The 13,749-nt window shown below is 49.6% G+C and overlaps 1 protein-coding gene across 3 annotated transcripts in view; it reads left to right on the forward strand.

The window, feature by feature from the left end:
• TM9SF4 (transmembrane 9 superfamily member 4) overlaps positions 1-12,892 on the forward strand; it is a 56,423-nt gene extending 43,531 nt beyond the window's left edge. Inside the window, exons 13-18 of one of the 3 annotated variants that reach the window (XM_003904888.4) lie at positions 838-921; positions 3,563-3,738; positions 4,213-4,276; positions 5,753-5,872; positions 7,018-7,107; positions 10,941-12,892. In XM_003904888.4, the coding sequence (XP_003904937.1) occupies positions 838-921; positions 3,563-3,738; positions 4,213-4,276; positions 5,753-5,872; positions 7,018-7,107; positions 10,941-11,090 (684 nt within the window). In that variant the 3' untranslated portion in view covers positions 11,091-12,892. The remainder of the gene's footprint in view (positions 1-837; positions 922-3,562; positions 3,739-4,212; positions 4,277-5,752; positions 5,873-7,017; positions 7,108-10,940) is intronic. The other 2 variants (XM_003904890.4, XM_009216359.4) reach the window with 2 other exon arrangements.
• Positions 12,893-13,749: the final 857 nt, after the last annotated feature.

Here is a 13,749-nt window from a genome sequence, read left to right on the forward strand (position 1 = left end):
CTACTTTTTTGTAAAGACAGGGTTTCACCATGTTGCCCAGGCTGGTCTCAAACACCTGAGCTCAAGCGATTCTGGAAGTAATTTTTTTTCCCCCCAAAAAAAAAAAAAAAAAAAGATTTACATATGTGTATATATATGCATTATATATATATATACATTATATATATATAGTGTAGTTAACGTGTTCTTTCTTTTTTTCCTTTTTTGAGATGGAGTCTCGCTTTATCGCCTAGGCTGGAGTGCAGTGGTACGATCTCTCCTCACTGCAACCTTTGCCTCCCGGGTTCAAGCAATTCTCTAGCCTCAGCCTCCTGAGTAGCTGAGACTACAGCCGTGTGCCACCACACCCAGCTAGTTTTTGTATTTTTAGTAGAGTTGGAGTTTCACCATGTTGGCCAGGCTGGTCTCAAACTCCTGACCTCAGGTGATCCACCCACCTCGGCCTCCCAAAGTGTGGGACTGCAGGCTTGAGCCACCGCACCCGGCCAGAGTAGTTACCTTGTTCTCAGTGATGAGAGTACATCAGAGAACAAGGTAGATACACTCCTCCCAAGGAGCTCACAGTCTTTTGGGGATAGGTGGATATTGATCAGGTAGCCAAAATATGTAATTACAAACTGGGAGGAGAGCAAGAAGGGGCAGTTTTAGGGACCTGAGAGGGCATAGGACAGAGCCTTGCTCAGTCTGAGGGTCAGGGAATACTTTCTGGAAGGAATGATGCTTGAGCTGAGTCTGAAAGACAAGGAGGGCTTAAGAGCTTCTGGTCTGGGGGCCCCACTGGGACAGGTTGGGGAGCTCCCTGGATGCTGCTCCTCAGCCTGGCCCCTCTTGCTTCAGACGGCAACTCTGTACCCTGGTGTGGTTTTTGGCATCTGCTTCGTGTTGAATTGCTTCATTTGGGGAAAGCACTCATCAGGAGCGGTAAGTGTCTCCCCTACCCTCCCAGCCCCTCCCCAGCAAGCGAGGGCCAGCTGCACTCAGCCCCACTCCCAAAAGCCACTTCCTGCCATTCCCTTCCCTTTTCTGAGTCCCCAAAGTTATGTTCCCAGCCATGAGGGCAGAGGGCCATGTGGGGTTTCCCCAGCCCTGCCCTTGGTGTGCCATGCCCTGGCCCTGGCCTTCCTGTGAGATCTTTCAGACAACTGGCCCAAGCCCACTTCTCTAAAGGGAGGTTTCCACAGTCCAAGGGCCAACTGGGAAATTTCCCCTTGTCTTAACCAAGAGTGGGCTTCCCAGTGTGAGTTTATTAGGTCAGTATCCCAAAGCAAGCCTGTCCTCCTCAGTGTCCCTGCCCCTCAGCACCAGCCCCTGCAAGTGGAGAGGAGAGGAAAGGAAGGATCAGGTTGTATTACCCTTAGAATTGGGATCCTGCCAGCCCTAGCCCAGTGTGTTACTAGCAGCTGTCCAAGACTTACTGAGTAGGATTTTGAACTCAGTTGTGGGGAGGGGGGATGGGGTCTTGGTCAATTAGCAGGACTGCAGTTGAGATGGGGCAGGCATTTTGCTCTCCTAGCCTTAGCAGGTAGAGCCGCCTGCCCTCCACCTGGGGGTGGCGGTAAAGGTCCTCGCATGAGGCTTCATGTCCAGGCACTCGGAGGAGGGGTTTCTTTCCCAGCAATTAGGAAGCCACCCTCAAGACACAGTCATGCCCTTCCTCTCACTTCCCCTTTTTTATACCTGCGTTCCTTCTCCCTTTGAGCATTTTCCTCCCAGTTACCAACTGCTCATTATAAACATTCATTGTAGAAATTTTGGAAAGTACAGAGAAGTTATAGAAGAAATTTAAAATAACCCCAAATCTACTCACCAGAGATAAATACAGTGTAGGTCTTTAATATATGTTCTTTCTGTCTTTTTTCCTTTTTATAGATATACTTACAAAAGAATTCTGTAATTTAAAATTTATAAAATAACAGCAAACATTTATATGGTTCTTGCTTTGTAGTAATACTGTTCTAAACACTTTATATATTTATTTCTTTTTATGTGATTCTTGTAAAAACTTAAGTGTAGAGAAGAGGATAAAGAAGAAAATGAAAAATCAATTCTAATCCCCCATATCCCATTTAAGAAAGTATTGTTAGCTCTTTGGTATAGGCCTTTCCAGGCACAAGTATAAATAAATAGAATTGTCCCTTGGTATCCATAGGGGAGTGGTTCCAGGACCCCTGAAGATGCCAAAATTCAAGGATGCTCGAGTCTCATATATAAAGTGGCATAGTGTTTACCTACACACATCCTGTATATTCTAACTCTTCTCTAGATTACTTAAAATACCTAATACACTGTAAATGCTATATAAATAGTTGTTATACTGTATTGTTTTTTAATTTGTATATTGTTGTATTTTTTGTTTGTTTGTTTTGTGACAGAGTCTCACTCTGTCGCTCAGGCTGGAGTGCAGTGGTGTGATCTCAGCTCACTGCAGCCTCTGCCTCCCAGGCTCAAGCGGTCCTCCCACCTCAGCCCCACTGAGTAGCTGGGACTACAGGTGCCACCACCACACTCAGCTATTTAAAAAAAAAAAAAAATCATAGAGATGCATTCTCACTGTGTTGCCTAGGCTGGTCTCAAACTCCTGGGCTCCAGTGATCTGCCCACCTAGGCCTCCCAAAGTGCTGGGATTACAGGCATGAGCCATTGCCCCCAGCTTATTTTACTGTTTTTTGTTTTTGGTTTTTTTTTCCTGGACATTTTCTTTTTTTCTTTTTTTTTTTTTTTTGAGACGAAGTCTCACTCTCTCACTCTGTCACCCAGGCTGGAGTGCAGTGGCGAGGTCTCAGCTCACTGCAACCTCCACCTCCTGGGTTCAGGCGATTCTCCTGCTCCAGCCTCCCAAGTAACTGGGATTACAGGTGTTCCCCACAGTGCCTGGCAATTTTTTTTTTTTTTGGTAATTTTAGTAGAGACTTGGTTTCACCATGTTGGCCAGGCTGGTCTTGAACTCCTGACCTCAAGTGATCTGCCCGCCTTAGCCTCCCAAACTGCTGGGATTACAGGCATGAGCCACCATGCCCGGCCTTCCTGAACATTTTCTGTTTGCAGTTAAATCCACAGATGCAGAACCTGTGGATACAGAGGACCGACTATGTTGTGTTTTTATTAAAATGGAATCCTTCTATACACATAGTTTTATATCTTCCTCTTTACACTTAATAGTGTATCATGGAGTTTTATTCTGACAAGATTGGGAGCACTTTGTACAATTTTGTTTTTTCCCTTTTTTTCTTCACATAATGTGCCACATGTAATCTCTTCATTTTGACCTCTTCATCTCCTCTTCACGTTCTCAGTCCCTTCCTTCCTGTTCCTCCCCTCCTTCCTCCCTGGATGGTGAGCTCCTCTGGGATGCTGAGGTGCCTTCTTCACTGGGAGTCCAGATCAGGGCTGGGGCCAGCCCCAAGAGATGCTGGCCAGGAGCCCTGTGATGGGGGCAGGGAGTGTGCTTCTGCTGCACAAGTCGCCTCTCCTTCCATGGAGCCCAGAAGGTCCCCTCCCCCTTGCGCAGCCCCCATCCCGGGCACCAGGGCTTCGTGGGGGCCTCATGGCGCCATGTCCACAGGTGCCCTTTCCCACCATGGTGGCTCTGCTGTGCATGTGGTTCGGGATCTCCCTGCCCCTCGTCTACTTGGGCTACTACTTCGGCTTCAGAAAGCAGCCATATGACAACCCTGTGCGCACCAACCAGATTCCCCGGCAGATCCCCGAGCAGCGGTGGTACATGAACCGATTTGTGGGGTGAGTCCTCCAGCAGAGGCAAGAGCAGGGGGGCATGGAAGAGGGTACCCACCCCCTACCAGAAGGGTGCAGCAACCAGAGTTCCTGCTGCTTCAGCCAGCTCTAATAGAGTTTATAAAAGCTTAGCTTCACTCTAAGATCAAGGTGACCAGGTTGTAGGCAGACCTGGTGTCGTCCTAGGAACCAGGACAAGGAAGGGGAAGGATGGAAGGGTATCGTGAGACAGGTTAAGACCATCACTTGGACCTCGGGCAAGTCATTCCACCTTTCTGCACCCCAGTTTCCCATCTATAAAATGAGAATAATGCCCACCCTGCCTACCTCTCAAGAGATTATAATAGTACAGAAATATGCCAGAAGAATTAGCACCACCACACTTGTGTAGGCACTCTCACTTCATGCCAGCTTGGGAGGGAGCTTGGGGCTTCCTGATGGCCTGGTCTCTAACAGTGTTAACCTCTTGTTCTGCGGCAGCATCCTCATGGCTGGAATCTTGCCCTTTGGCGCTATGTTCATCGAGCTCTTCTTCATCTTCAGTGTGAGTACTGGTGCCTTCCCAACCCCTCCACCACTGCTAGCCAGGTCTCTCCCACTCCACTTGGGTACTCTGCTGCCTGCTGCCTGAGAAATTTCACATGGGCCACTTCACCTCTCGGAGCCCCATTCTTCACCCTGAAATTGGATAACAGCCTTCCCTGTCAGGGCAGCGTTGAAAGTTAAATGAGGCTGGGCACAGTGGCTCACGCCTATAATTTCAGCACTTTGGAAGGCCGAGGCAGGTGGATCACAAGGTCAGGAGTTTGAGACCAGCCTGTCCAAGATGATGAAACCCGGTCTCTACTAAAAAATACAAAAATTAGCCGGGCATGGTGGCACGTGCCTGTAGTCCCAGCTACTTGGGAGGCTGAGGCAGGAGAATCGCTTGAACCCGGGAGGCGGAGGTTGCAGTGAGCCAAGATCGCACCACTGCACTCCAGCCTGGGCGACAGAGTGAGACTCCGTCTAAAAAAAAAAAAGTTAAATGAGACATGCGGTGTGGGGGGCGGTGCCTGGTGTGTGGAAAGCAGGGCTTGGTAAATAGAAGCTGCCTCAGTAGTACTTTAGTCGTTCACCACCATGACCGATAGCATCATTGCACCTGCTTTCGTTTCTGGGTCCTTGCACGTCTTTACCTCTCTGTGTTACTCATAGTTCCTAGGAGGGTAGACAGAAGGATTCCTGCTTGTCAGGGTCATTGTGAAGTTGGAATAAGTCATTGTAAAAGTGCTTGACTTCAGGAAATGCTGTTGTAGTGGTGATGATGACTCTTCCCAAAGAGTGCCAAGGTGAAAGTTGGTAGGAAGGCCTTTCAGAGCCATGTAAGTGTGGCTGACCCAGCTCGGGGCCCAGCCCAGATGGTACCTTGTACCAAGTCAGTACCGGACATGTATCTGCTATTCCAGAGTAGTGGCCCAGCCCCTCCCTGCTGAGACTACCTCACCCACACAGGTTTGCCTGGGAGAAGGGTCAGAGGAGGTGTTGGCTGCCCGTAGTGCCAAAGCCCATGCGTGCTCCCCAGGGAGGCCCCCTCTGTTTCATCTGTGGGGCTCTGGGCCAGTCACCAGCTTCTCTGATCCTTGACTTTCTTAGCTCTACCAGGCCAAGCTTTCGTAGACACACACATGTAGTAACTGCATATGAGGCATGTGGCACAAGGCCTAGCGCTTGGTAAGCTGCTCGAGTGGTGGTGGCTGCTCTATAATTTTGCTTTGGATAGGAATCATTATTTTCTACAAGCTGCTGAGTTCACGCTGGGGTCCACCCAGAGCAGGGTCAGTCAAGCCCCGGCCCCTCCCTAAGGACAGCGTGGCTCACCCCCTGCTCTGGGGAGGAGGGGCGAGAGCCACATGCCAGGCCCACAGGCCCTGATAGTGTCAGGATGATGTGTCCACTCCTGCCCTTGTGACAGGTTGGTGTGCCAGGGGAAGGGGTGCAGGGTAGGCAAGCCAGCTGAAGCCCCACTGTGTGTCCACAGGCTATCTGGGAGAATCAGTTCTATTACCTCTTTGGCTTCCTGTTCCTTGTTTTCATCATCCTGGTGGTATCCTGTTCACAAATCAGCATCGTCATGGTGTACTTCCAGCTGTGTGCAGAGGTGAGGAGAGCAGGGCCAGGAGGCGGGGGAGGGAGAACTGGATCCAGCATTGAACGGGTTGGTGAGGCTCTGTGGAGAGGCTGGGTCCGGGCTCTTCATGTGGCCCTTGCTTCTGGTTCTGAGCTCTTGGGCCAGTACATTGCTGTGCCTCTCCCAGCCTCCATGTATTTAACGGTACCCTGGGGCTAATGAGATACCTTCCAGCTTAGTTGTGTGGGGTACTCACCACAGCTAGATGAAAGGACAGTAGATTTGCCAATGCCAGGTCCACTCCAGTAATAGTTTCTCCAACAGGCTGATGCACACTGGGTGGCCTGTCCTCCCTCTGGGGACTAGCCATTGGCAGAGTAGGTGAAGCCAGGGTTTGGGATGAACAGTCTGGGCTGGGACCCTGTCTCCTCCATGAGTAGCTCTGGGTCTTGGGCAGGTTGCTTAACTTTGTGCCATCCATTCCTCCTCCATATGATGGGGTGAGTGAGAGGACCTACCTTGGAGGCTGCTCTCAGGATTAAGTGAGTGGATTCATCTATAGCACTTAAAATGGTGCTGGCCAGCCAGACGCTGTAGCTCACGCCGGTAATCCCAGCACTTTGAGAGGCCGAGGTGGGTGGATCACAAGGTCAGAAGATCGAGACCATCCTCGCTAACATGGTGAAACCCCATCTCTACTAAAAATACAAAAAATTATCTGGGTGTGGTGGCATGTGCCTGTAGTCCCAGCTACTTGGGAGGCTGAGGCAGGAGAATCGCCTGAACCCAGGAGGTGGAGGTTGCAGTGAGCCAAGACCGCACGACTGCACTCCATCCTGGGCAACAGAGTGAGACTCCGTCTTAAAAAAAAAAAAAAAAAAAATAGGGCCTGCCACATGCTAAGCATTTGCTCGAGAAATGTTAATTACTTTTTTGTTGATTTTTTTTTTAATGAGGTATAAACAGTAAAGTTCACCCTTCTTTGTCCACAATTCTGTGGTTTTTAGAAATGCATACAGTTGTGGAACCACCATCACAGTCAAACTGTGAAACATTTCCATCACCCTATTTGTTACTGCTCTTACCAGAGTCTTCAGCCCCTCAAGCAACTGTGAAATTGGTAGGAAGGGGTTCTGCCCCAGGACAACACTGACCTTCCTCTGTTTCCTCCTCAGGATTACCGCTGGTGGTGGAGAAATTTCCTAGTCTCTGGGGGCTCTGCATTCTACGTCCTGGTTTATGCCATCTTTTATTTCGTTAACAAGGTACTGCCCTCCTTGAGGAGGTCCTCTTAGTCCTCGTAGGGTAGGAAGGTCAGGAGGAGGATTCTGGGAGAAAAACCCAAGTGCCTGAATCTTCCTTTTCCATCCAGAATGGAGAGGACCAAAGCCACCTAGAACTGTTCCTGCTCTAGAAGATGGATCTTAGTAGGAAAGAAAGAATCTGTATTCTGTATGTTTGGGAGACAAAGGCCATCAGGATACGTGACAATGTGAATAATAATGCTTGTGAAACTTACGAAGTATAGCCATGGCCAAAGCAGGACTTGAAAGCAGTATGTCACCTGTAGGGCTCTTCACAGGAAATAAGAGGGACTAATAACACTTTGAGAGAAAGGAAAATATGAGAGTAACATGAAAGAAGAAAAGTAGAAAGGAGTTAATAAAGATAAAAGCACAAAATGCTGAAATAGCCTAAATAGTAGAACCCAAATTTAGGGCTGCAGGCGTCCTGGCTCTGCAGGTGTCCTCTTCTTCACACAAGTACTGTTCAATCCTGCAGAGTAAGGAGAGGATGGGAAAGTTCTTCGCAGGCATCTTGGAGCCCTCCTTGCTCTGTGACCCAACAGAGGTAAAGTGTGGCCCAATAATAAGAGGGAGCCAGGCTTACCTGACTAGGGCAACTCACAGAGCCCATTGTCCCCAGAGAGAGGCATGGGCAAGAATACAGATGTCCCCACGACATTTTTACTAGATTCATACATGATACACAAACCAGATGAGCCATTGAGAGGAATTTGGAGGAGCCCTGTTGGGCCCCTCACCTCCAGAACTAACACTCAAGACTTACTCTCACCTGCTGTACTTTGGGTCTCCAGAGCCCAGAAGCAAGCAGTCCTCTGCGGCAGCCAGGCGTATTTGCAGGTCAGTTGATCGAAGCTGGGAATGCCATTTCCCAAAAACAATCAAGTTGGAAAAGACTAGAAGGATCATTTAGTGTGGTGCTGCACCCCTGCCTCCAGTCTGGTGACTGTGCCCCTCTTCTCTAACAGTCTCAACAGATGATTCTCCAGCTCAGGGGTCAGCAAACTGCAGCCCCCATGTTTCTGTAAATTTTTATTGGAACACGGCCATGGTCATTCATTAACATACTGTCCATGGCTGCTTTCACACTACAGTGGCAGAGTTGAGTAGTTGCGACAGGGACCATATGGCCTGCAGAAACTAAAATACAATCTGGCCCTTTAAGTAAAAGATTGCAGACCCCTGCTCGCCTACATCCAGCAACAGAGAAGACACTCCCTCCTAACACTCCCATTCTTTCTGGACAGCTCCTATCATTATCAAGGTCTTGATTCACACTGCAGTCTCCCTTGCTGTGACTTCCATCTTTAGACCTTAGTCTTAATTCTGGGATCATCTAGAACAAATCTAATCTCCCTCTTCTATAGCCCATATTAATCAGAACTCTCATAAGTGGCAAGTGACTAAAACTATTCAAAGTAGCTTAAGCAAAAAGAATGTATTTGCTGATATAACTGGAAAGACTAAGAAATTGGAGTTCTAGCCTCAACCATACTTAGATCCAGGGTCTCAAAAATATCAGGGCTCAATCCCAGCACTTTGGGAGGTCGAGGCAGGTGGATCACAAGGTCAGGAGATTGAGACCATCCTGGCCAACATGGTGAAACCCCGTCTCTACTGAAATACAAAAAATTAGCCAGGTGTGGTGGTTCACGCCTGTAGTCCCAGCTACTCAGGAGGCTGAGGCAGGGGAATCGCTTGAACCCTGGAGGCAAAGGTTGTAGAGCCGAGATCGTGCCACTGCACTCTAGCCTGGATGACAGAGCAAGACTCCATCTCAAAATAAAATAAAATAAAATAGAAATAAAAATACGCACACATACATACCAGGGCTCTGTGCCCACACCTTAGCCCTGTCTTTTTTTGACCTCAGTCTACAGGCAAGATCTTTTCACAAAGTAGAAAGATGGCCAGTGGCAGCCCTAGAGTCTACTCTTTCCAACTTTGCAGCCCTAGAGCTAAAAGACTATCTTTCCTCTACCATCATACGTCAGCCAGTGAATACTCTCGCTGCTCTGCTCGGGTGACATGCCCAGTGCTCACTGTTTTCCAGGTCCAATAGCATAACATATTCAGGCAGACTGTGCTAGGATTTTTTTTTTTTTGAGATGGAGACTCGCTGTGTTGCCAAGGCTAGAGTGCAGTGGTGCGATCTTGGCTCACTGCAGCCTCCGCCTCCCAAGTTCAAGCAATTCTCCTGCCTCAGCCTCCTGAGTAGCTGGGGTTACAGGTGCACACCACCACACCTGGCTAATTTTGTATTTTTAGCAGAGACAGGGTTTCTCTATGTTGGCAAGGCTAGTCTCAAACTCTTGACCTCATGTGATCCGTCTGCCTCAGCCTCCCAAAGTGCTGGGATTACAGGCGTGAGCCACCGCAGCCGGCTTATTTTGTGCTAGGATTGATGGCCCCAACGGGACCAGGTATTTTGAGTGTGTTCCTCAAAACATCTGGAAGATGGAAGACAAGGAACACGGTTAGACAAAAACTAGAGATCACATCACAGCCTCTTGTTCTTCCTCCCTTCTGCTCCAGTCTTCTTGCTCTACTCAAAACATCTCTTCCTCCAGCCCTGGTGCCTTATGTATAAAATGAGGAACTTTCTGTCTCTGCCTCTTTGCCTCATCCCTTACCTCCTTTTGCCACTGTTCTGCTCCTTGTCCCTCCCCCACTCCTCTCCCCACCTCCAGCCACAAGAATGCATACAAGAAGAGATGGAGGCTGGGTGTGCGTGGTTCACACCTATAATCCCAGCGCTTTCAGAGGCCAAGGTGGAAGGATTACTTAAGGCCAAGTGTCTGAGACCAGCCTGGGCAATAGAGCAAGACACTATCTCTAGAAAAAATAAAAATTAGCTGGGTGTGGTGGCACACACCTATAGTCTGAGCTACTTGGGAGGCTGATGCACGAGGATCCCTTGAGCCCAGGAGGGTGAGGCTGTAGTGAGCTGTGATCATGCCACTGTACTCTAGTCTGGGTAACAGAGGCAGATCCTGTCCCTTTAAAGCAAAGGGGTAGAGGGAGAGTTGCAGGGCTGAGCCTGAAAACATGGCCTTCACCCCATAGGCTTAGGAGAGGGCTTCAAATGGTGACCTATATTGTTTTCTTTGTTTCTTTACTGTTTTCTTCTGGGCTGCTGGCATTCCGTGACCATGTGTCTGCCTGTGAGTCTTGGGACAGGCCCTACTCAGGCCCTGGGCATATCTTGATACCAAGGTTCCACATTAGTTCCATTTGTAAATAACACAACAGATCCCCAGCATCTCCACCCAGCCTCTAAACTCTATCCCAGTTAAAAAGGAGTCCAAAATGCTCCAAGATCAAAATCTCTGTGAGATGCTAACAGAAGTGACAAGCATTCTGGGGAAGAGAGGAATGAATGAAGGCTGAGGCGGGCTGATGGGGCTCCTGGTCACCCATCAGCTGGGCATGCTGGACACCCCTCCCTTCCACTGCCGCACCCACTCTGACTGCTGCTCCAGCCATCCAGGAGTGTTGCCATACTGATCCAGGGACTGTGGGGGACCAGGGAGGGCACAGCTATGGCCATTCCTCCTGTGGCATTCTGACCCTGGCCCCTGAGGCTGTGTGCATTAGGGCAATACACAGGCCTGGTCCAGATGAAGCAGAGCTGTGCCCAGGAGCCCTGCCTGCCCCTTGCCACCCACTGGAGCACACCCCTTCCCCTGGCCAGGCCTCAGTTTCCCCATGATATCAGTGAGGGTGGGGCCCCAGTTTGCCATGCAGCCTGGCACTAAGCACGCACCCTGTCTTCTTTCTGCTCGCGGCCGCAGCTAGACATCGTGGAGTTCATCCCCTCTCTCCTCTACTTTGGCTACACGGCCCTCATGGTCTTGTCCTTCTGGCTGCTCACGGGCACCATCGGCTTCTATGCAGCCTACATGTTTGTTCGCAAGATCTATGCTGCCGTGAAGATAGACTGATTGGAGTGGACCACGGCCAGGCCCGCTCCATCCTCGGACAGGAAGCCACCCTGCGTGGGGGACTGCAGGCACGCAAAATAAAATAACTCCTGCTCGTTTGGAATGTAACTCCTGGCACAGTGTTCCTGGATCCTGGGGCTGCATAGGGGGCGGGAGGGCCTGTAGATAATCTTGCATTTTTCTTCATCTTATTCCAGTTCTGTGGGGGATGAGTTTTTTGTGGGTTGCTTTTTTTTCAGTGCTAAGAAAGTTCCCTCCAACAGGAACTCTCTGACCTGTTTATTCAGGTGTATTTCTGGTTTGGATTTTTTTTTTTCTTCTTTGTTTTAACAAATGGATCCAGGATGGATAAATCCACCGAGATAAGGGTTTTGGTCACTGTCTCCACCTCAGTTCCTCAGGGCTGTTGGCCACCCTGCAACTAACTGGAAGAGAACATGCCAGAGCCTCAGTGAGGTTCCGAGCCTCCCCCTGCCCATCCTCACCACGGAGGCCACGACAAAGCACAGCTCCAGCCTGGACAGCACCCTCAGTGCCAGCCAACCTCTGCCAGACCTCTCTTTCCCTCTTCTCCCCAGCCTCCTCCAGGGCTGCCCAAGGCAGGGTTTCCAGCCAGGCCTCGGGGTCATCTTTTCACCAGGAGCAAACCCAAGTCTTAGTTGCTACAAGAAAATCCCCTGGAAGTACTGGGGGCCAGGTTCCCCAGACAGCAGGAATCACCCCTATTCAGAGCAGCCGGAGTTTGCTGGACCAACAAGGAGGAAGAGAAGAGACTTGCAGTGAACTGTTTTTGTGCCAAGAAACCCTGGACCTGGGGCCAAGTATTTCCCAAGCCAAGCATCCACTTGTCTGTGTCTGGGAGGGGATGGCCAAGGCTGCTAGGGTCCTTACCCCTCAGGATCGCTCCCCGGCCCTCTCCCCAGGAGGTACCACTCTCCAAGGTGTGCTGGCAGTGGGCCAACTTCAGGCAGGACAGGGAGGCCCAGAGATCACAGATCCCCTCTTGAAGTGGCCGGGCATTCTCTCCCTGCCCTCTCTGGCCTCCGGGGTCATACTCACTTCTTTAGCCAGCCCCATCCCCTCCACCCGACACCTGAGTTCTTGTCTCCTCCTTTTGGGGACACCCAAAACACTGCTTGTGAGAAGGAAGATGGAAGGTAAGTTCTGTCGTTCTTTCCCCAATCCCCAGGAATGGACAAGAAGCCAACTTAGAAAGAAGGGGCTCACATGGCTGGCCTGGCTCCTCCATAGACCCCTGTTCTTAACCTCTGCCCACCTGTGCATGTCATCACAAACATTTGCTCTTAAGTTACAAGAGACCAAATCCACCCAGGGATTAGGGTTCAAGTAGCAGCGGCTAACCCTTGCAGCAGCCCTTGTGGGGCTCCCAACACAAGACAAAGCTCAGGATGCTGGTGATGCTAGGAAGACGCCCTCCCTCACTGCCCCACATTCTCCCGGTAGCCCTACCAGCCTCACCCATCAAACCAGTGAAGTTCTCAATCTTGCCTCACAGTGACTGCGGCACCAGGCAGCATCCACCAAGCATCAGGTTGGAGAAAAGGGAACCCAAGCAGTAGAGAGCGATATTGGAGTCTTTTGTTCATTCAAATCTTGGATTTTTTTTTCTTTTTCCCTAAGAGATTCTCTTTTTAGGGGGAATGGGAAATGGACACCTCATAAAGGGTTCAAAGATCATCAATTTTTCTGACTTTTTAAATCATCATCATTATTTTTAATTAAAAAAATGCCTGTATGCCTTTTTTTGGTCCAATTGTAAATAAATATGCCATTGTCCTACTGTTTGGTCTTGAGTCTCATGCAGGGGTTGGAGGTCTGAGGTGAGACACCTTCCCCGAGTGGGTTTAGTTGCATAGTTTCCCCCGAAGCTCATTCTCATGTCAGACTCCTCCAGGGCTCAAGCCGCTGCTGTTCCCTGCCTGGTACAAGTCCATTGCCTAGCCCCTCCATACTAAATTGCAGTCGTTTGCTCTTCTGATCCCACAAGCGGGAAATGGCAATCAAGTGTGTTTTGGTAGCAGTGAGATCTGGTTTTGGATTCCCAGCTTCAGTGTTTTACTGTCAGCTTATCTCACTCTACAAAACCTAGTTCTTCAATTGCAAGCAATAGAAATGTCGGTCAAACTGGTTTTAGTCCAAAAATGAATTGATTAAGTCGTCAAGGATTTTGTTGATTTTGCTTCAGGTCTGACTGGATCCAGGGGCTCAAAGGATAGCCTTAGGGCTCTTTCGCCTTTTCCACTGTGCTCCTCTCCGGCCTCCCTCTGTCCTGTTATCCACAGTCTTCCTCCTGATGGGTGAGGCAGGGAGGGCAGGATGTCAATCACTCCAGGCTTACATGATCCACTTGGGTATGCCAGGGGGTTGGGGTAGGGGAAGATGTCCCTCCCCACTTCAGTTTATTCAATATAGAGAAGTGTCAGGAAACATTTCTGATTGGCCCAGCTTGGATTATTATTTGCATGTCTTGCACCAATCACTATATCCAGGGCGATGGAGTATGATCTGGGGCCACTTTTCCTGACGGTGTTGGATATAGCGAATTTCAGCCCCACCAGGATTACTTGGAATGGTTGATGAGGAAAACCATTTCCCATGGTAAGGGATGTGAAGCAGACCAAAACAGTGGCCTGTTACC

Source organism: Papio anubis, chromosome 16, assembly GCF_008728515.1.
Source record: "Papio anubis isolate 15944 chromosome 16, Panubis1.0, whole genome shotgun sequence".
Taxonomy (NCBI): Eukaryota; Metazoa; Chordata; class Mammalia; order Primates; family Cercopithecidae; genus Papio; species Papio anubis.